We start from the raw sequence: 21,477 nt of genomic DNA, 5'->3' as shown, positions 1-21,477 counted from the left end.
CGAGTTTTAAAGGTCAATACACCAGAAGGCATGCGGTTGATCAGGTGAACTGCAGTGACAATAGCATCATCCCAGTGATGGCGAGGAACATGAGCGCCAATCAGAAGTGCTCGGGCAGTTTCAAGAAGATGTCGATTCTTTCGTTCAGCAACACCATTTTGTTGCGGTGTCTGAGGACAAGTCGTCTCATGGATAATTCCATGTTGTTGGAAGTAAGTCTGAAAGTCATGATTGACAAATTCTCCACCATTGTCCGAGCGAAGAATCTGGATTTGAGCATTAAATTGAGTTTTCATCTGTTTGTGGAAGGACTGAAAACGGGAAAACACTTCGTTTTTATTCTTCAGCAAATAAAGCCATGTCATCCGTGTACAATCATCGATGAATGTGACAAACCATCGAACACCAGAAGGAGCAGTGATAGGTGAAGGTCCCCAGACATCAGAGTGAATTAATGTAAATGGAGTAGTACACTTGTTCGTACTCAACGAGTAGGGCACACGGTGACTCTTGGCCAAAAGACAAGTATCACATGTGAAGTCGGAGTCTTTGAAACCTGAGAATAAATCTGGTATAAGATGCTTCATATAACTAAAAGATGGATGTCCGAATCGACGATGCCACAACCAGATTTGCTTTTGTTTGCTATCAAAGGGATGTGTCACACTGTTAGCCACGCCGGGACTGAAGTCATCGACATAATATAGCCCCCCTCTCTTAGTACCACGACCAAGAATCTCCTTAGTGTGAATATCCTGAAGCAAACAAAAACTCGGGTAAATGAGTACACAACAATTCAATTATTCAGTAAGCTGACTAACTGACAACAATTTAGTGGATAAAGATGGAACAAGTAAAGTATTAGACAGTGTGAGAGAGGATGAGAGTGCAACAGTGCCAGCCCCTGTCACAGGATAAGTAACACCATTAGCATTGGCAATACAGGTTCGTCGAGGTTGTGTAGTATTCAGAAAATCATCAGGATCAAACGTCATATGATCAGTTGCACCAGAATCAATTATCCAGCTCTTGGAATCAATCGTATCGGAAGTATGGAATCCATAACCAGTACCATTACTGGTCATATTGCATTGTCCTCGATCTGTAAGAATAGCCCACCAATCGGGGTAGCCATGCGATGTAAAACAAGTCTCACAAGTGTGTCCCGGATCACTACAATATGCGCAATTTGGCCCATGTGTCGGGGTCGTTAGTCTAGAAGTCATAATCTGTGCAGCGGAAGAAGCATAGGATACAGGTTGAGTAGGAATTCTGTGCAGCGGAAGAAGCATAGGATACAGGTTGAGTAGGAATTTGGATCGGAATCTGAGCCTGAGTCGGGGCCAGAGTCGGAGTCGAAATCAGAATCGGGGTCTGAATCATAGACAAATTCGAGGGTGGGGTCATCATCGGAGTGGGGGTCGGGGTCAGGGTCGTCGTCGTCATAGTCGAGGTCGGGGTCGTCAAAAGAGGATCCTGATTCTGGATCGGAGTCTGAATCATAGACAAATTCGGGGTTGGGGTCATCATCGGAGTGCGGGTCGGGGTCGTCGTCGTCATAGTCGGAGTCAGGATCGGGGTCGTCAAAAGAGGATTCTGATTCTGGATCGGGTTCGGAGTCAAAGTCTGCATCTGTAGGGGCGGAGCCATCTGGGCACTCAACTCAACGATGGTTGGTTGAGAATGAGAGAAGGAGTCGGTGGTGCTACCTCCATGAGGGTTGAAAAAATCATCAACCCTCATAGCAGCGGCGGGGTTTTGAAACTAGAATCAGCAATTCCAAGATCGCCGCTCTGATACCATGCTAAAATATGAAAATTATGAGAGAATATTTGTTTGTGGGAATTTTCTGTGTATTCTTCTCCTTGTAGGAGGTCATATTTATAATACAATGAAACCTGAATGGGCAAGTAAATAATAAATTCCTAAATCTATTTACAGTAGGAAATCAGGAATTAAAGTAAATCAATTATAATTATAATAGGAATTCTTGGTATGTAAGGAAAGTAAGTCAATATCCACAAGTCACGCCAACAGTCTTCTCCCCCCCCCCCCTCTTCTTTGTTTTTCTTTTTCTGATCAAATTTCGTATATGAAACCTTGATGAGGAAATACTGTTTGAGACCAAAAGAAAAACAAAGGACATGCAAATTATTACCCAAAGATTACTACTTTGTCTTTCAATTACTAACCATTATATCTTGAATATTGAATTTATTCACGTAAGATTAAAACTTAAAGTTCGATTCTCGCCTTCTCAAATATTTAGCTTAAATTTTCTTTATATTGAAAAGAAGAAAAAAAAAAACCTTAAAAATGATGCCATTAATTATTGTTTGAGCAGAAAATTCAACAAAGCAACAAGGAATTGCATAAATTTGTATCGTCCTTTGTCTCATTTAAAGGAAAAAAAAATAATTCAAAATGCACATAGAAACACATGTCAAGAGACTAACAAGAGATGCTACACAACACAATGCATTTAGTCTTTAATTCATGTCACAAGACAAAGAACTTAAGAAAAAGGAGTTCAACGACTTTTATATCTTCCTTTTCATTCCAATTGGAAGAATGTTGAGTCCATCAAAGAAGTGCGGCGCCGCTCATGGGTCACATATGCATACGGGAAACACTCAAAGAAGAATATTGGGTTTATATTTTGAATTATATTATGAATATAAAAATCATTTTAACTCAGAGCTTAGTGGCTTAGGCATACATTCAACTTTTATACAGAGAGTGGGAGTGTTGGAGTGGGAAGGTCTAAAAGAAAGTTGCAAGCTGGGAAAGATGGTGGAGAGTGGGAGTTGTTGTTGTTGAGGTCGGTGTGTGTGGAAATATTCCCTCCTTTTCCAAAATGGCCAATTGCCAAAGCCTTTGTCTTGTTTGTTAATTATGGACAAAACTAGATTATTATGCATCTTAATTATTTGTCCACCATGGTGCTGCACTGAAATTGATGTGTCTTTAATCTAAGTATTATATCGTTATAAATTTAGTCCATATATGTTTTTAAGTTAATGAAAGATTTTTTTAAAAAAAATCAAAGATTTAATTAGAGAACAAATGATTGTTTGGTTGCATATATTGAAAAATTACATAAATGACGAGGTTATAATACAATAATTTCAAAATATGAAAAGGACAATTATAATTATAAAACAAATCTTAATATAGTCCATGGTGAAGTTAGAAAACTTTGGACTTTTGAAGAAGCAGTATATTGGACCACCAACCGAACCATGATGTTTATAGAAACAATCAAGGTCCTTTCTTCCAATGGGCCTGGCACTGTGTGACCCGGTTATCTTCACGTGACAGCCATCGTGTCCGATAAATTGACAACAATAGAAGTGGGAAAAAATACAAAAGAAAGACCACTCAAATAAAAGACTAAGAAATAGTATTTTTCATTTTATTTTTTGGTCATGAAAACGTCCATTGAATTAATCAAAAGAATTTAAATTCTTTTTTGATCTTTAAAACAAAATGATATTTAAGAGATTTATGGTCACTTATCATTGGATGTAAATGCAACGGTTCACTTATTTTTGCACTCATTTTAAATTTTTTTTTAAAATTATTGGATTAATATCTAATGATGGGTAACCATAATCTCTTGGACTCCTATGATCCAAAAGATCATGACTGTTCGATAAAACTCAAATTTCCAAAGTGAATTCGTATAGAGTTGAACTTTTTGTCGTGAGTGTGAAAGAATAAGTACTATATTAATAGAATCTAAAGTTCCTTATAATTTCAATACACTATCAAAATTCAAATATTCGAATACCTTTCACACGTGATGAATCTCTCTGTTAAGTTTCCCTATATTATTAAGTATTATTAGTGTGGAATGAGGTTCCCCTTTTATTTATTTATTTATTTTTTATACAACGATAGGCTACTCTAAGGAGAGGGAGGCTCAAGCACCAATGTGCACATGAGGCTGGTGGGTCAAAAGAAAAAAATTATTCTATTATTATTAATGTCTAGTCTTATTTTTCTATTAGTAAAATAAGAATGGATTAATTAAAGGATATATTTAATAAGAGTAAATTAGAAAAATAAAGGCTAGTGTTTCTAAATGAAATTGTTTTAAGTATAAGTAAAGTGCCAAATGTCATAAGGAAAAAGGAGAAGGTATAAAGAAGAAAATTAGAGATAAGATTGCCAACATTCCTCTTTCTTTATTAATATAAAGAAGTTTGAGATGTGACACTTAGACTCCAACTTCAACTGACAAAACAGATTTCTAACAAAGTGGCTGATAAATAAGAATCTAGGAAGAAATTCCAATAAGCCATCCTTCCTTGAAAAGGAGATAGTGATGAAGTGGTGCAAGCAATGCAATCTGTCAAAATCGAAAATGAAATTAGAGTAGACATTTTGGATTTGGAAATTAAATGCAATTTTGCCCCACAAAACTCAAGGGCCAGGCCATGTTTCTTGTCTAAGTCACATGTACGATGTATCTCTTATTTGTATTTGTTCAAAGATTCTTGTCTAATTCAACTCTACCTAGTTGGACAAAAACAAAAGAAATCAAAAAACAAAACAGCAGCGTTCCCAATCATGCATGAAAAACTCCAAACATGCTCTAGATAATCATTGAAAAACCAAAAAAGAAAAAGAAAAAAAAAAGAATGTCAAACGTGAAGCCAATGTGAGCCACGTTAGGCCTATCTAGGGTTGACCATAAGTCCATAACAACCATGTGTTTTCTATGGACAAACCAATTGCCATGGAAGATGAACCAGTCGCGTTCTGAGGTAGGCCATAGACTCTCTCAATTACCCTATTTTTTTTTACTTGAAAACGACTTGTTTTAATCTGTGTGATAATGCCGGTCCAAGTTGTAATGATTTTATCTATATTTCTTCTCGAATGTCGGCTTGGAATATATTGGGTTTGATATATTAATTCCTGGTGGTGATCTATAGTCGATGACTTTGTAAAGACTTGAAATGGCTAAATGTTTGATGAAATTTATGTGAAAGTTCATAAAAAATCAGAGGCAATAGCCATGTTTTTCAAGCTTGTAGCAGTCTTGCTAGTAAGCCTAGTAGCAGCTGAAGATCTCAGTTTCACCTACAATGGTTTTCAGTCTGTTAATCTTAGCCTAGACGGCATCGCAGGAGTGACACCAAATGGTCTTTTGAGGCTTACAAACGACACAAGACAGAACCAGGGTCATGCCTTTTATCCCAACCCAGTAAACTTCAAGAGCTCACCTAATGGCACAGTTTTCTCCTTCTCTTCCACTTTTGTCTTTGCCATTAGATCAGAATATGCAGACCTCAGTGGCCATGGGATCGTTTTCGTCGTTGCTCCAACGAGAGGGCTTCCAGGGGCTCTTCCGAGCCAGTACCTTGGCCTTTTCAATGAGACCAACAATGGAAATGACACCAACCATGTTTTTGCTGTGGAGCTTGATACCATTGAGAGCAAGGAGTTCAATGACATCAATGACAACCATGTTGGGATCGATATTAATGCTTTGAACTCTGCAAACTCTACTACAGCTGGATACTATGCTCAAAACAATGGCGGGTTTCAGAACTTGACACTTAGCAGTGGCCAACAAATGCAAGTTTGGGTGGACTATGATGGTACCAAGAAGCAAATCAGTGTCACTTTGGCTCCAATCAATGTTGAAAAACCCCAAGCTCCACTTTTGTCCTTGAATCATGACCTTTCCCCGATCTTTAACGAAACCATGTATGTGGGCTTCTCCTCGTCCACTGGCTCAATCTTCACATCTCATTATGTTTTGGGTTGGAGCTTTAAGATGAATGGCCAGGCTCAAGAAATTGTTATGTCAAAACTTCCCAAATTGCCTCGGATGGGAGGTAAAAAAAGGTCTAAACTTTTGACAATTGGTGTGCCTATTTTATCTGTGAGTTTGGTTTTGCTAGTAGTTTCAGGTTTAATTTATTTCATAAGAAGGAAGAGGAAGTTTGCAGAATTACTTGAAGATTGGGAGCTTGAATATGGCCCTCAAAGGTTTAAATACAAAGAGTTATACATAGCCACAAAAGGGTTCAAGGAGAAGGAGCTTTTGGGCGCTGGGGGTTTTGGTAAAGTCTATAGAGGCATATTGCCGTCCTCAAAAATTGAGATTGCCGTGAAGAGAGTATCGCACGAATCGCGACAGGGGATGAAGGAATTTATTGCAGAAGTTGTGAGTATTGGCAGGCTTCGCCATCGAAATTTAGTCCCACTCTTGGGCTATTGCAGAAGAAAAGGGGAGCTGCTCTTGGTCTATGACTACATGTCTAATGGAAGCTTGGACAAGTACCTGTATGACCAGCCTGTGGTCACTCTCAACTGGAGCCAGAGGTTTAGAGTGATCAGAGGTGTGGCTTCAGGTTTGTTCTATCTTCATGAAGGATGGGAACAAGTTGTGATTCATAGAGATGTGAAGGCCAGCAATGTTTTACTCGACGGTGAATTGAACGCAAGGCTAGGAGATTTTGGCCTTGCCAGATTATATGACCATGGAACAGACCCTCAAACTACTCATATAGTTGGAACACTTGGGTATCTAGCTCCAGAGCATACAAGATCAGGCCGGGCCACAACGAGCACCGATGTGTTTGCTTTCGGGGCATTTGTGCTTGAAGTAGCTTGTGGAAGAAGGCCAATAGAGGCACAAGGTCCAGACCAGGATTTGATTTTGGTTGATTGGGTGTTTTCTTTTTGGAACAGAGGTGCCATTCTTGAGGCAAGAGATCAAAACTTGAGTTCCGAATTTGTAGCCGAAGAGGTGGAGTTGGTGTTGAAGCTTGGGCTGTTGTGCTCTCATTCAGAGCCTACAGCCAGGCCAAGCATGCGCCAGGTTGTGCAGTATTTGGAAGGTGACATTGCTTTGCCAGAGCTCTCTCTTCTTGGGCTCTCTTCAAGTGGCTTGACTTTTGCTCACCATGAAGGTTTTGATGATTTTGCAATGTCATATTCGTCTTCTCTGGGCAAGGGGTTTTCACATTCATCATATGCTGCAGAGTCCACACTCCTCTCGGGTGGTCGCTGATTTGAAGCAATTACGATTGTCTAGCACACTAGAATGTTGACTGCTTATTAGTTTTGGGGAGACTTTGGAAAAACCCAAAGGAGAGAGAAAATTTTTAAAAGAAGCCAAAATGGACAAAATTGCCCTTATTTATTTTTTGATTTCCTAAGGAATCCTTTACATTTGCATGTCTTTGGTTTGAAAGTTGAGAGGTTTTTCTGTCTTTTTTGAAAAAGCTTTGACTTTTTCCAAAAGTGAAAGTTTTTTTATGGGTAAAACCTAAATTTACTTTAGTTTTGTAACTTGTTATATAAAAATCAGTACTGTTAACAATCTGTATGTAAGTTGGGTGAGAATAAAATTCTGCAAAAAGTAGTAATTCCATACACAAAAACTCGTGCCAAGGGAGTGAATATTAGGGGTGGGCACGGTCCGGTTTGGACCGGTTTCTACATCAATTTAAAACCGAAACCGGTACTGTTCACCGGTCCGGTTCGGTTCGGATTTTTACTAAAATGCTTGAGAAAACCGGACCAACCCGAACCCATTTTGATCCGGTTCGGTTCCGGTTTTTACGGTTTGGGCCGACACTCAGCTTAATTGATTTTTTTTTTGTTCTTAAATTTTTTTTAAGTTTCAGCCCAATTGATATTTAAAACCTTTTGGGCCTAATTATTACCGATTGGCCCAATTCACATCCACGCACTGCTAATTGACAAAACAACAAATATCAAGCATTAAAATAAAACTTACAACCTAAAAACAAAACAAAATAAACAAATTTAATTACAAACAAATTACAGAAATAGAACATATTCAATGTTCTGCAACATCTTCAGTCTTTCTTTTTATCCATGCTACTTCAGTACCTGTTTCAAAGAGCAACAAATTGTCAGTTGTTGTAACTTTATTTTCTTTTTCTGAGTAATGAATGAGCTTTTCTCCCGTCTAAAATTTACAACAACGTTCAAAAATTTTGCCACTGAGGAATGATATCAGGAATAGAGAACATGTTTATCAAAACACAACAGGAAAAAATTGAAAGAAAAAAAAAAGAAAAAAAAAGAGAATCAGACCTCAATAACATCATCAGCCCAAAATCATAGAAAATATCAATACCATATAAAAGCACCAAAATGGATTGTTGACAAAAAAAAAAAATACATATCTTCACAAGGATTGGGGAGATAAGAGACGCTGACCTGCTTTAAACGGGCTCTTTACCCAGATCTACAAGAACTTAACCCAGATCTCCAAGAACTTCACCCAGATCTACAAGATGAACACATATATGTACAGAGAAACAAAAAATGAAGAGAGAAAAAAAAGAGAAATAGAATAACAGAGTTGCAAAGAAAGAGATATAGAGGGAGAGAGAGAAACATAAAACCAAGAAGAAAAAAATCAGAGTAACAAAAAATCAGAGAAAGAGAGGGGAAAAAATGGAGACGAATTGAGAGGAGAAAGAATAAGAGAGAAAGAAGAAAAAAAAAAAAACTGAGAGGAAAAGAGGCAGAAGAGTGAAGAAAGAAAGAAGTAAAAAGAAGTTGAAGAACCTAGAGGAAAAGAGGCGGAAGAGAAAAGAAAGAAAGAAAAAGAGAGTTAAAAAAATCTAAGAGGAAAAGAGAGAGTGCGTCAGAGAGAGTGAAGTGAGATTTGATGTGATTAGGTTTAGGATATTAAAATATGGCTTGTTGGACTTGGGCAATGGACTTGGGAAATTTGGGCTTTTTGTTAGTATAATGAAATAGTTGGGTTTGGGCCTACAAAATTTGATATTTTAAATATAAATATTAATATAATATAAAAATATAAAAAATTAATTATATTGGATCGGTTCGGATTGGACCGGTTTTTTAGGGTGAAAAACCGGAACCGGAACCGGTCTGAACCGGTTCGGTTTGGATTTGTCTCGGTTTTTGACTTTTTTGGTCAACACGGTTTTTTTCGGTTTTTTTCGGATTGGTTTGGTTCGGTTTTGCGGTTTTGCGGTTCCAATGCCCACCCCTAGTGAATATTGAAGTGCACAACAATATCATGAAAAAGAAAGGGAAAAACTTGTTTGTTTTAGAAATTTCATGAATTTAATATGCAATTTGCTTCTTAATTTCGAACTTGATGCTTAAGGTAGCAGGCACTGGACGGTCTGGATCGTTCTTTGTTCTACACAAAGACAACATATTTAATTAGTGTGAGAATGCAGGGTCAGCTCAGCTTCATTGGGTTTTGCTTTATTTTTGTGTGTGGGCATACTCGATGATTTGATGCATAGGGTATTGGAAATGATAAAAGTCACAAGTGTTTGGATAGACAGAAAATGTGAGAATCGAAACAACTGAGAGAGAAAGTTCTAGAACCACTGATCTCAGATACTTCATTAATTATCAAAATGAATCCATTGGTAGAGAATTAGAAATAATAGCCATGTTTTTCAAGCTTGTCAAAGTAATGTTGCCCATCCTGCTCCTAGTAAGCATAGCAATAACAGCACCTGAAGATGCTAGTTTCACCTACAGTGGTTTCTAATCTTACTTTCCAAACAATGGCGGGTTCCGAAACTTGACCATCGTCAGTGGTCAACCAATGCAAGTTTGGGTGGATTATGATGGTAGCCAGAAGCAAATCAATGTCACTTTGGGTCCAATCAATGTTGATAAACCCCATATTCCACTCTTGTATGTTGGCTTCTCCTCTTCTGCTGGCTCACTCCTCACATCTCATTATGTTATAGGCTGGAGCTTTGAGATGAATGGCCAGGCACGCTCAAGAACTTGATCTCTCAGAACTTCTCAAGCTGCCTTGGATAGGAGGTAAAAAAAGATCTAAACTTTTGACCATTGGTGTGCCTGTGATGTCTTTGAGTCTGGTTTTGCTAGCAATTTTATGGAACTACTACATCATTGAAAAAGCGATAAAATTCAAATATGACGTAACAGCTCCTATAAATAGCTCGCCCACCTCTCATTTTACAACTATAATTTAAAAGCTCATTTTTCGCAAAGACAAGATACTTTTTACATTTTACACTAGAAATATCCCTAGTACATTCTACAACATCATAAAGTGAAATCTTTTTTTATACATGTAGCTTCTTATTAATACACAGCATTCCATGTTGACCTTTAGAACATAAATAGATTAACAAATTATGAACTTTATATTGAATCAGCATGGGATCATCAACAAATTTGGAATTTATCTCATGAAACGAGTTATTTGTGTCACTCACACCAAAAAACTTTGTATCGGAGTATTTTACGAGGCAACCTTTGATCCATATAATAGCTCAGCTCCTAGATTGCGAATTTCAAATCTTGTTGCGGTGATACATGTTCTGCATGATGCATAGCGCATGCTCCTCATAATAGAATTCCAACATTGCCCTAACCCATATACAGTAGTATTTTTTTCTACTTTAGACTTTGATGTAGCACTGATGACTTCAGCACCCAGAATCTGAAACTTTGTTAGAAATTCTGTCTGATTAAAACAATTATGTCTCAAAATACGAGGTCCATATGTTCTAAAGAGTTGGAGAAAAAGAGAGAAAAATAAAAGAATCAAAAGAATTAATGGTTTTAAATAAAACATATTCAATAAATTGAAATGTGAGTCAAATGATGGAATATGCTTATACGATTTGTGTAGTGCAAATTGCCGTCATAGTAGTATGTATATATGTTAGAAAGTAATTTAATACTCTTTTGCATTTTCCTTAAGATTATAACTGATAGTTATATATGAGTTCATGTTTTGGCCAATTCGTTTGTGCAAGAGCCATGCTTACTGTGATGTGTGCATATATAATAAATAAATTTTGAAATATTTTTATCTTGAGAGTTATAAATCATGTGTTTTCTGTTATGAAAAATTATACAGCTTTGAGTATAACGAGAAGGTGTTGCACCAAAAAATAAAAAAATATACAAGTGAGAACGGGTCGGATTAATTTAGACGGGTCCGGATTCTTGATCGAATCGAATCTTGAATTGACAATTTGACGTAGCATTTGAATCCATTTGGGGTGAGTTTGGCGGGGAGATCTGTCTTTCTTTCTCGACTTTCAGATACTTCAGCATCGCCAATGTCACAGGAAGAACGATTTGGCTATTTTCTAGAATTAGGGTTTTGGCCGAAGCCTCCACTTCTATTTGGTACATCATGTTATTGTAAGACTAGGATTGAATTCTTCAATCTTCAAGACGCTAGCTTTTCTGTGTTTCTTTCTGCCTCCATCCATTGCCTTAAATTCCTACTAAAAATATGCATCATTGTGGAATTGTGAAGGTCCAAATCATTGGCGGAAACGACACAGCTCTCCTCCAGCTTGCAAACTTTAAAGCTTTACGCAGGCTACACAGGTTTCTCTCTGCCCCTGTGCCCTTTGTCTCTCCGTAATTGTTATATTTTGTTCATATATTTGTGAAATTGGAATCTATGTGATTTATATAGACTTACAAAGTTACAAGTATATAGGTGTACCACTAGTATGCCAACATTTGAAGTTGATGAATTTTCAATCTGCATGGAAATTTCAAACTTGTTTGCTTATGTTTGGTGGATAATCATTAAAACAAATTTGAATTCTCAATTTTGCTATATGAAGAAATTCAGAGAAGGGAATTTTACATAGACAGACTTTTAGTTTAATTTAATGATAGAGAACTAATAATAAATATATAAAGGCATTACAAGTAGTTGGTAAATTAGACAACGAACCAGTAGGATTTTTAGCACTGAAAATGAAGCAAACGTGTGGTAGTCTGGCCTTATCCGAGCCATGGAATTGGTCCTACTACTAGCAAGAGACGATGGAGTGACTGCAAAAAGGAGGGTCTTGTCTCTTGTGCGTATGTTCTACGGAACAATTAATTTTCCTCGAGCTGGACCTGCCAGTCACTATATAGATATGAGCTGAACCAGTTACCTATGGCAGAAGACATGCTGGATTGCTGTTGTTTGTACAAACAGACAACATATTTAGTTAGAGCGACAACGAAGTGCTTTGCGTCTAATGTCATCTCAGTTGCATTGATTTTTCTGCTTTGTTTTTGTGGTTGTAGTCCATGACTTAATGCATTTATATCTGTGGTAAGACTTAAACTGAATTGTGTATTGAAAGTTCAGAGTCTTTGGTAGAGAATTGAAATTAATACCCATGTTTTTCAAGCTTGTTATAGTCATACTAGTAAGCCTAGCAGCAGCTGAAGATCTCAATTTCACCTACAATGGTTTCCTGTCTGCTAATCTTAGCCTAGATGGCGTAGCCCGATTCACATCCAATGGCCTTCTGAAGCTTACAAATGACACTGGACTCGGCCATGCCTTCTACCCCAACCCAGTAACCTTCAAGAACTCATCCAATGCTACCGCTTTTTCCTTCTCTACCACTTTTGTATTCGCTATCAGAGCCAGAATGGGACCATTTTTGGGTGGCCATGGAATTGCCTTTGTCATTGCTCCGACAAGAGGACTCCCTGGAGGTTTTCAAAACCAGTACCTGGGCGTTTTCAATGAAACCAACAACGGCAACCCCACCAACCATATTTTTGCTGTAGAGCTTGACTCCGTACAGAACCCCGAGTTTGGCGACATCAACAACAACCATGTTGGGATTGATATCAATGGTTTGCGCTCAGTGAAGTCAACTCCAGCGGGATATCATGCTCTAAACAATGGCGGTTTCCGAAACTTGACCCTCATCAGTGGTCAACCAATGCAAGTTTGGGTGGAGTATGATGGTATCCAGAAGCAAATCAATGTCACTTTGGGTCCAATCAATGTTGATAAACCCCATATTCCACTCTTGTCTTTGAAATATGACCTTTCCACGGTCCTTAACACAACCATGTATGTTGGCTTCTCCTCTACTCCTGGCTCACTCGTCACATCTCATTATGTTCTAGGATGGAGCTTTGAGATGAATGGCCAGGCTCCAGAACTTGTTCTCTCACAACTTCCTAAGCTGCCCCGGATAGGACGTAAAAAAATATCTAATTTTTTGACCCTTGGTGTGCCTGTGATGTCTGTGAGTTTGGTTTTGCTATCAATTTCAAGTTTAATTTATGCCATAAGAAGGAAGAAGAAGTTTGCAGAGCTGCTTGAAGATTGGGAGCTTGAGTATGGGCCTCAAAGGTTTAAATATAAAGAGTTATATATGGCAACAAAAGGGTTTAGGGAGAAGGAGCTTTTGGGAAGTGGGGGATTTGGTAAGGTCTATAAAGGTATATTACCTTCCTCCAAAACTGAGATTGCAGTGAAGAGGATCTCACATGAATCAAGACAGGGGATGAAGGAGTTTGTTGCAGAAATTATTAGCATTGGCAGACTTCGTCACCGAAATTTAGTACCACTGTTGGGATATTGCAGAAGAAAAGGGGAGCTGCTCTTGGTCTATGACTACATGCCTAATGGAAGCCTGGACAAATACCTGTACGACCAACCAGTGGTCACTCTCAATTGGAGGCAGAGGTTCAGAGTGATCAAAGGTGTGGCTTCAGGGTTGTTCTATCTTCATGAAGAATGGGAACAAGTTGTGGTTCACAGAGATGTGAAGGCCAGTAACATATTACTAGATTCGGAATTTAATGCAAGACTAGGAGATTTTGGCCTTGCAAGATTATATGACCACGGAAAGGACCCTAAGACTACTCGTATAGTTGGAACACTTGGGTATCTAGCTCCGGAGCATGCAAGATTAGGCAGGGCCACAACACACACCGATGTGTTTTCTTTTGGGGCATTTTTGCTTGAAGTTGCCTGTGGAAGAAGGCCAATAGAGGCACAAGGTCAAGATCTGGATGTGGTTCTGGTTGATTGGGTGTTTTCTTGTTGGAAGAGAAGTAATATTCTTGAGGCAATAGATCTAAACTTGGGTTCAGAATTCGTAGCTGAGGAGGTGGAATTGGTGTTGAAGCTTGGGCTGTTGTGCTCTCATTCAGAGCCTTCTGCTAGGCCAAGCATGCGCCAAGTAGTGCATTATTTAGAGGGTGACCTTCCACTGCCGGAGTTGTCATCTCTTGGTCTTTCTTCTGGTGGCTTGAAGGTCGCACACTGCGAAGGTTTTGATGATTCGGCAATGTCATATCCGTCTTCTATGGGCAAGGAGATGTCATATGTTCCAGAGTCGTCACTTCTCTCAGGTGGTCGCTGAGGCCAATCAATTAAGATTCTCACCCAAGCTGCCATGCACGATGCATAGAACATATATACATGCAGCTTTGAATGTTTCCTCTAGTTTATTAGTTTGTAACTAGTTACTTGTTACATTAAATCAATGCTGCCATCAAGAAAAATATTACCTTGTTGCTGAAATGTGTATTATAATTATTTAGATAATTTTATTATAAAATAGAGTTTTTGTATTATACTATTTTTTATATCTTTTTTTTAATTGTTGATAATATACTATTTTTATATAAGAAAACAGACATGGAACAATTTTTAGTCTTAATAAATAGTAAAAAATTAGAACGGGAAAAGGGAGCAATTTTAAGAGGCGGCAGTCGGGTTGGGTCCGGAATGCGGGCCGAATCTTGGACTAGTAATTACTGGATGAGTGTGGCGGAGAGCTCCGCAGACCTCCTCAAGTTCTCAACTTTCAGGTCCTTCACCGTCGTCCGATGTCAAAACAGATCTTTGGCCATTTTCTAGAGAATGGGTTTTGGCGGAAACCTCCATTTCTATTTGGTACATCACGTTGTTGTAGGTAGGAGCAGGATTGAATTCTTCAACCTTCTAGACGCTAGCTTTTCTGTGTTTTTGCCTCCAACTATTTTGGCTCCGTCGCCTTAAACCAAGTACATTTGCATCACTGTGAAGGTTCAAAATTTAGTCGTGGAAACGACAGACCTCTCCCCCAGCTCAGCACACTTTGAAGCATTGGACTGGCCACAGGTTTCTTTCTGTCCCTGCGCCCTTTGTGCGTCTGTAATTGTCAAGTTTTCTTTAATGTCTTCGTGAAATTTGAATTTACATTATATATCTCGACTTACTGGTGTGCCAATATTGTAGCACTAGTTGATGATTGTGGCAATCTGCATGGAAATTGCAAACTTGTTTGCTTTTGTTTCGGTCTGTAATCATTTTATAAAAATGAATTTGGCATTTTGCTGCATGAAGAATTTGAGAGATGGGTTTTTGTTTTTTTTGTTCTTTTGTTCTTTTACTTTAATAAGTGAAGCAGACGTGCCATGGTAACCCCACATTTAGCTGGCATGGAATTGATCTCGGGACACTTGTTTACTCCTTTTTGGTCATAACAGTGATAGTGATTAAGATATGGGGTCGGAGAGTCTTGTGCCTTTGTATCTATAGAATTGATCATAACACTAGTGGGAGAGGAGTGTGAGTGATTGTGAAAGTAAGGTCTTGTCTTGTGCGTACATTGCATGGAAGAATAAATTTTCTCAGGGCTGGAGGTTGGACCATCCAAGTACTATACAGTCTGAATTAGTATGAGCTGAAAAGTTGCGTATGGCGGCAGGCACTTGACAGTCTGGCTTGCTGTTTTTTATTGGTACACGGAGACAACATATTTATTTAGTGTGACAATGAAGGGTCACCTCACCTGCATTGGTTTTTGCTTTATTTTGGTGGTTACAGGTGATGACTTGATGCATATGGTATTCGTTATAAGACTTCAACTGAAGTATGTGAAAATAAAGTTTCCAGAGGCGTTAGAGAGAATTAAGAATGATAGCCTTGTTTTTCAAGCTTCTGATGATACTCACACTTGCAAGCCTAGCAGCAGCTGAAGATGTCAGTTTCACCTACAATGGTTTCCGATCTGCTGATCTTAGCGTAGATGGCAATGCCCAATTCACACCCAATGGTATTTTAGTGCTAACGAATGATACTGAACAGCAAATTGGCCATGCCTTCTACCCCAACCCAGTAACCTTCAAGAACTCATATTCCAATTCCAATGCTTTCTCATTTTCTACCACTTTTGTCTTTGCTATTAGGTCTCCACTTGCAACTCGGGGTGGCCATGGACTCGCCTTTGTCATTGCTCCGCAAAGAGGGCTTCCTGGAGCTCTAAACGGCCGTTTCCTAGGCCTTTTCAACCTGGCTAACAATGGGAATACCACCAATCATGTTTTTGCTGTAGAGCTTGACACTGTATGGACCGAAGGGTTCCATGACATCGATAACAACCATGTTGGGATTGATATTAATGGTTTGAAATCGGAGGACTCTGCTAGTGCAGCATACTATGCTAAAAAGAATGGTGGGTTACGGAACTTAACCCTCATCAGTGGTCAACCAATGCAAGTTTGGGTAGACTATGATGGTACCAAGAAGCAAATCAATGTCACTTTGGCTCCAATCAATGTTGATAAACCCCATGCTCCCCTTATTTCTTTAAACTATGACCTTTCCTCAATCCTTAACAGAACCATGTATGTTGGCTTCTCCTCCGCCACTGGCTCACTTCCCACGTCCCATTATGTTTTGGGCTGGAGTTTTAAGATGAATGGCCAGGCTCAAGAACTTGCTCTCTCACAACTTCCCAAGCTGCCTCGGATAGGAGGTAAAAAAATATCTAAACTCATAACCATTGGTGTGCCTGTGATATTTGTGAGTTTGGTTTTTCTAGCAATTTTGGGTGCTATCTATGCCATGAGAAAGAAGAAGTTTGCAGAGCTGCTTGAAGATTGGGAGCTTGAGTATGGGCCTCAGAGATTTAAATACAAAGAATTATATATTGCCACCAAAGGGTTTAGGGAAAAAGAACTTCTGGGACGTGGGGGATTTGGTAAGGTCTATAAGGGCATATTACCCACCTCTAAAACTGAGATTGCTGTGAAGAGGATCTCACATGAATCAAGACAGGGGATGAGGGAATTTGTGGCAGAAATTGTCAGCATTGGCAGGCTTCGTCACCGTAATTTGGTACCACTATTGGGCTATTGCAGAAGAAAAAGGGAGCTATTCTTGGTCTATGACTATATGCCTAATGGAAGCCTAGACAAGTACATCTATGACCAACCAATGGCCACTCTCAATTGGAGCCAGAGGTTTAAAGTCATTAGAGGTGTAGCTTCAGGGTTGTTTTATCTTCATGAAGAATGGGAACAAGTTGTGGTTCACAGGGATGTCAAGGCAAGTAATGTATTACTAGATAGGGAGTTGAATGGAAGACTAGGAGACTTTGGCCTTGCAAGATTATACGACCATGGCACAGACCCTCAAACTACTCATATAGTTGGAACGGTCGGGTACCTTGCTCCGGAGCATACAAGATTCGGCAGGGCCACAACGAGCACTGATGTGTTTTCTTTCGGGGCATTTGTGCTTGAAGTTGCCTGTGGAAGAAGGCCAATAGAGATAAAAGGTCCACTTCAGCATGTTGTATTGGTTGATTGGGTGTTTTCTTGTTGGAAGAGAGGTAATATTCTTGAGGCAAGAGATCGAAAGTTGGGCACAGAAATTATATCTGAGGAAGTGGAATTGGTGTTGAAGCTTGGGCTGTTGTGCTCTCATTCAGAGCCTTCAGCTAGGCCAAGCATGCGCCAAGTTGTTCAGTATTTGGAGAGTGACATTGCTTTGCCAGAGCTCTCACTTCTTGGGCTCACTTCCACTGGCTTGACTTTTGCGCCCCATGAAGGTTTTGATGATTTTGCGCAGTCATATCCCTCTTCTTCAGTCAAGGGGGTTTCAAATATTGAGTCAGCAGTTCTCTCAGGTGGTCGTTGACTTCAAGAATTAGGATTCTCTTGCAAAGTGGAATTCATAGCTAATGCGCTTTGATTGTTAGCTCTAGTACTTGTTTATTTTTGTTTACTTTAATATAAATTAAGGGGGCAAAACAATCTGTACCGCAGTGCTTGTTACATAAGTAACTTTATTAATTAGTATTTGAGATATTGGCTATTTTTGTTTGGGTTTTGATACATGAGAATCAAATTTTGTTTTGGATTTAGCCAAAATGGAGGCCCAGATTCGTTGGGCTTATCAAAATTGCTAAGGTAATATACAATTTTACCCTTTTTTGTTTATTAAAAGCCTTTGCCAAATCTGATCTCATCCTCTCTTATACGACAACGGAGCTCTCTGCAACTCCTTGTCGCGATGAAGCCACTGCCGTCCTGATCCGCCATCTAAAAGCAAGCCATCACGTTCAAGTCCGTACCGGGTGGGAACCCACTGATGCACGCAGCCAAGCTAGGCCATGGAGACACCGTCAAGACTATTCTATAAGCTGGCGCGCCATGGACACCCTATCTCTTTCCAATCTCTCCGCTGGTGACTTCGCCATGGACGCAGGCCACGAAGAAGCCTACGAAATACTCCTCAATACCGGTACGTGCTTAACATAGAAACTAGAAATTTATTCTAATTTGTTCTCATTTGGATTTGTATGAATGAAAAATGGAAAGTGTTTGATTAATTTGGGCTAATTAGGGATTCAAGCTGAATTGGTACTGGAACGATTGCGTGGAAAAAGAATAAGAATGGGTAAGGATTTTTTTGCCAAGGTAAGGATTTTTTTCGCGACTTTTTTTTTGGGTTCTGTTGATTGCTATAAGGATTTCTCAATTCATGCGATTTTGCATAGAAATTGAAGGTTTTGTTCTTGGGATCAAATTTTTGGGCTTGTTTCTCTAAACTGAGTATTGTATTTGGCGCTTCAATGTTGGTATGACATGATTTTGCAGCCATGGTGAACTTTGATAGTGAACATAATCTTTGTGCAGTCTATTGTTTGGATTTATTTGAGGTTTTTGACAGTGAAATTTCTGATCAAGTATGGAAATACACAATTGGATTTCTATTTCCTATGTGTGGTATGAACTTGGCATTCAACCGTGAATTGATTGGACCAGCAATGTAATTTGGACTCATGGGTATTGGTGAGCCAATTGGAAGATATGGTGATATGTGGGCTAGCTGGTGCATGAAGGTAATTTGAATTGCTTCATTTTTATTCCCTGTTTATGTCTACTGAGAGGTCCTGCATTGTCGTTTTGCACAAACTGCATTATAGTTTTGGTAATTACAATTGGATTTTTGCTCTTTCCTTGGCCTTCAACCTCACCAATTTGAAGAGTAGATGCTACCCATATGAGGAATTGAGTGGGCAAGAGAAGAGTAGAACTACCTAAGAGCAAGGAAACTCAAAATTGGACTTTTGGAAAATGCATTGCGATTTTGGAAACTGCATTGCAGTTTTCATTTAATTACAATTTGATTTTTGTTCTTTCTTTGGCCTTCAACCTCACCAATTTTAAGAGTAGAGGCTACACATATGAGGAATTGGGTGGGCAAGAGAAGAGTAGAACTACCCAAGAGCAAGGGAACTCAAAATTGGACTTTTGGAAACTAGAAACTGCATTGTAGTTTTCATTTAATTACAATTTGATTTTTGTTCTTTCTTTGGCCTTCAACCTCACCAATTTTAAGAGTAGAGGCTACACATATGAGGAATTGGGTGGGCAAGAGAAGAGTAGAACTACCCAAGAGCAAGGGAACTCAAAATTGGACTTTTGGAAACTAGAAACTGCAACGCAGTTTTCATTAAATTACAATTGGATTTTTGCTCTTTCCTTGGCCTTCAACCTCACTAATTTGAAGAGTAGAGGTTACCCAGATGAGGAATGGGGTGGGCAAGAAAAGAGTAGAACTACCCAAGAGCAAGGGAACTCAAAATTGGACTTTTGGAAATTGGAAACTGCTTTGCAGTTTTCATTTAATTACAATTTGATTTTTGTTCTTTCCTTTGCCTTCAACCTCACCAATTTGAAGAGTAAAGGCTACCTAGATGAGGAATTGGGTGGGCAAGAGAAGAGTAGAACTACCCAATAGCAAGGGAACTCAAAATTGGTCTTTTGGAAACTGGAAACTGCATTGCAGTTTTCATTTAATTACAATTTGACTTTTGTTCTTTCCTTAGCCTTCGACCTCACCAATTTGAAGAATAGAGGCTACCCATATGAGGAACTGGGTGGGCAAGAGAAGAGTAGAACTACCAAAGAGCAAGGGAACTCAAAATTGGACTTTTGGAAACTAGAAACTGCATTGCAGTTTTCATTTAATTACAAATTGTTTTTGTAGTTGTTTTTGTTTTTGTCTTTGTTTTTGTTTTTTTATTTTTTTATAACATAATTGATATCTACATTGTATTTTTGTTGCAGTTTCTGTTTTTATTTGTAGTTTTTGTGTGAATAAGTGTTGAAATAAATTTTTTTTTTTTTAAAAACCGTTGATTGTTTATATAAATATTGTATAATTGAACAAATATTACAAAATCAAGTTTGGTGTAGTGGTCTGTGAGTGAGCCTTCCTCTGAGGGTCAAGGTTCGAGTTCATTCGATGACACAAGTTTTGTTTTTGTTTTCATTATTGATATCTACAGTATTTTGTTTTGCAGAACTCTAGAGCTAAGCATGTGGGATTTGGTACAAATTTTGCACGTATCAATGTTGAAATAAATTTATTTTTTTTATAAAAACCCTCGACTGTTAATATAAATATTACGTAACTGACAAAATATCACAAAAACAAGGTTGGTGTAGTGGTTTGTGAATAAGGCGACTCTCCTATGAGGGTCAAGGTTCGAGTCTCTTCAAACACACTAAATTTCATATTTTTTTAGGTTGAGGGCAACATAGTTGGTGACCGGTGATGGCTGGCCGGAAGTTTGTGGCAGCGGCTGGTGGGCGGTAGCTGGCCGGACACTGGCAGTGGCTGGCGGCCTGCGACTGGTAGGAAGATGGCGGCGGTGGCTGGCCGGAAACTGGCGGCGGCTGGTGGTGGCGACTGGCAAGAATATGGATGCTGTGGCTGGCCGGTTGGCCGGAAGGTGGATTGCTGGAGGTTTTGTGTAGCTGGAACATGGTTTTGGTAAAATTAGAGGGAGTGACATTTTGTGTAATTTTGATGTTTTTTAATTACATTATTGTAAAATTAGGTACTACTTTTTGGTCTTTGGCCTTGCTAATTAGGTGAAATTGTATTCCTATTTCCAAATTAGTAAACTATATAGTGTCTTAAAATGAAAGCTCCCTTATGTTTATGGTGCATTAATAAAGTACCATTTGCCAACGCTGTAATATCCTATTTACCCTCATCTGATGATTGGTTTATCAATTTTATATGAAAACAACAGTTATTCATGTGGATCACCAGCCTTTTCACTGTATTTTTCTGGTCTTCCCGGCTTTTGGTTTCTTAATGTCTGTCTTTTTTTATGTCCCTCTGGCTTGTTATATAATCATTTTTATAAAAATGAGTTCTGGCATTTTGCAGCATGAAGAAATTCAGAGAAGGGTTTTTGTTTTATGTTTAAAAAAAAAAAAAAAAAACTTTAATTAGTGAAGCAGACGTGCCATGGTTGTCCCACCTTACCTGGCATGATATTCATCTTGGGGCACTTGCATACTACCTGTTTGATAATGACAGATAGTGATTAAGATATGGGGTCGGAGTCTTGTACCTTTGTTTTTGTCGAATTGATCATA

At 38.7% G+C, this 21,477-nt stretch overlaps 3 protein-coding genes and 1 long non-coding RNA gene across 10 annotated transcripts; 3 read left to right on the top strand and 1 right to left on the bottom strand.

Annotated features, from left to right (window-relative positions):
- Positions 4,902 to 7,430, top strand: LOC18773289 (L-type lectin-domain containing receptor kinase IV.1). Its single transcript, XM_007207986.2, has 2 exons — positions 4,902 to 7,084; positions 7,307 to 7,430. Exon 1 carries the CDS (start codon positions 4,976 to 4,978, stop codon positions 7,031 to 7,033), a length of 2,058 nt encoding a protein of 685 aa, XP_007208048.1. The 5' UTR covers positions 4,902 to 4,975; the 3' UTR covers positions 7,034 to 7,084; positions 7,307 to 7,430.
- On the bottom strand, positions 7,617 to 8,499 carry LOC109949953. The gene is made up of 2 exons (XR_002272282.1): positions 8,215 to 8,499; positions 7,617 to 7,881 (listed from the first exon to the last, which is right to left on the bottom strand). It is a non-coding gene; the product is annotated as an uncharacterized LOC109949953 (long non-coding RNA).
- On the top strand, positions 10,889 to 14,354 carry LOC18774747 (L-type lectin-domain containing receptor kinase IV.1). Its single transcript, XM_007206312.2, has 2 exons — positions 10,889 to 11,181; positions 11,300 to 14,354. The coding sequence occupies exon 2, from the start codon at positions 12,171 to 12,173 to the stop codon at positions 14,163 to 14,165; it is 1,995 nt and encodes a 664-aa protein (XP_007206374.2). The 5' UTR covers positions 10,889 to 11,181; positions 11,300 to 12,170; the 3' UTR covers positions 14,166 to 14,354.
- LOC18774430 (L-type lectin-domain containing receptor kinase IV.1) lies at positions 14,590 to 21,138 on the top strand. 7 transcript variants are annotated; one of them, XM_020567313.1, is made up of 4 exons: positions 14,590 to 18,319; positions 18,422 to 18,475; positions 18,749 to 18,920; positions 20,613 to 21,138. In XM_020567313.1, exon 1 carries the CDS (start codon positions 15,707 to 15,709, stop codon positions 17,711 to 17,713), a length of 2,007 nt encoding a protein of 668 aa, XP_020422902.1. In that variant the 5' UTR covers positions 14,590 to 15,706; the 3' UTR covers positions 17,714 to 18,319; positions 18,422 to 18,475; positions 18,749 to 18,920; positions 20,613 to 21,138. The 7 variants fall into 7 exon arrangements, with proteins under 7 accessions (XP_020422902.1, XP_020422901.1, XP_020422900.1 ...); XM_020567312.1 differs by having other exon boundaries at positions 18,715 to 18,920; XM_020567311.1 differs by having other exon boundaries at positions 18,422 to 18,495.

Source organism: Prunus persica, chromosome G6, assembly GCF_000346465.2.
Source record: "Prunus persica cultivar Lovell chromosome G6, Prunus_persica_NCBIv2, whole genome shotgun sequence".
NCBI lineage: Eukaryota > Viridiplantae > Streptophyta > Magnoliopsida > Rosales > Rosaceae > Prunus > Prunus persica.
Note: the sequence above shows the minus strand (reverse complement) of the source record. Positions and strands in the feature narration are given on the sequence as shown.

What these genes read in the sequence shown, in the direction of transcription:
- LOC18773289 (XM_007207986.2), top strand. Translation starts at nt 4,976, where the DNA reads ATGTTTGATGAAATTTATGTGAAAGTTCATAAAAAATCAGAGGCAATA.
- LOC18774747 (XM_007206312.2), top strand. Translation starts at nt 12,171, where the DNA reads ATGTTTTTCAAGCTTGTTATAGTCATACTAGTAAGCCTAGCAGCAGCT.
- LOC18774430 (XM_007207796.2), top strand. Translation starts at nt 15,707, where the DNA reads ATGATAGCCTTGTTTTTCAAGCTTCTGATGATACTCACACTTGCAAGC.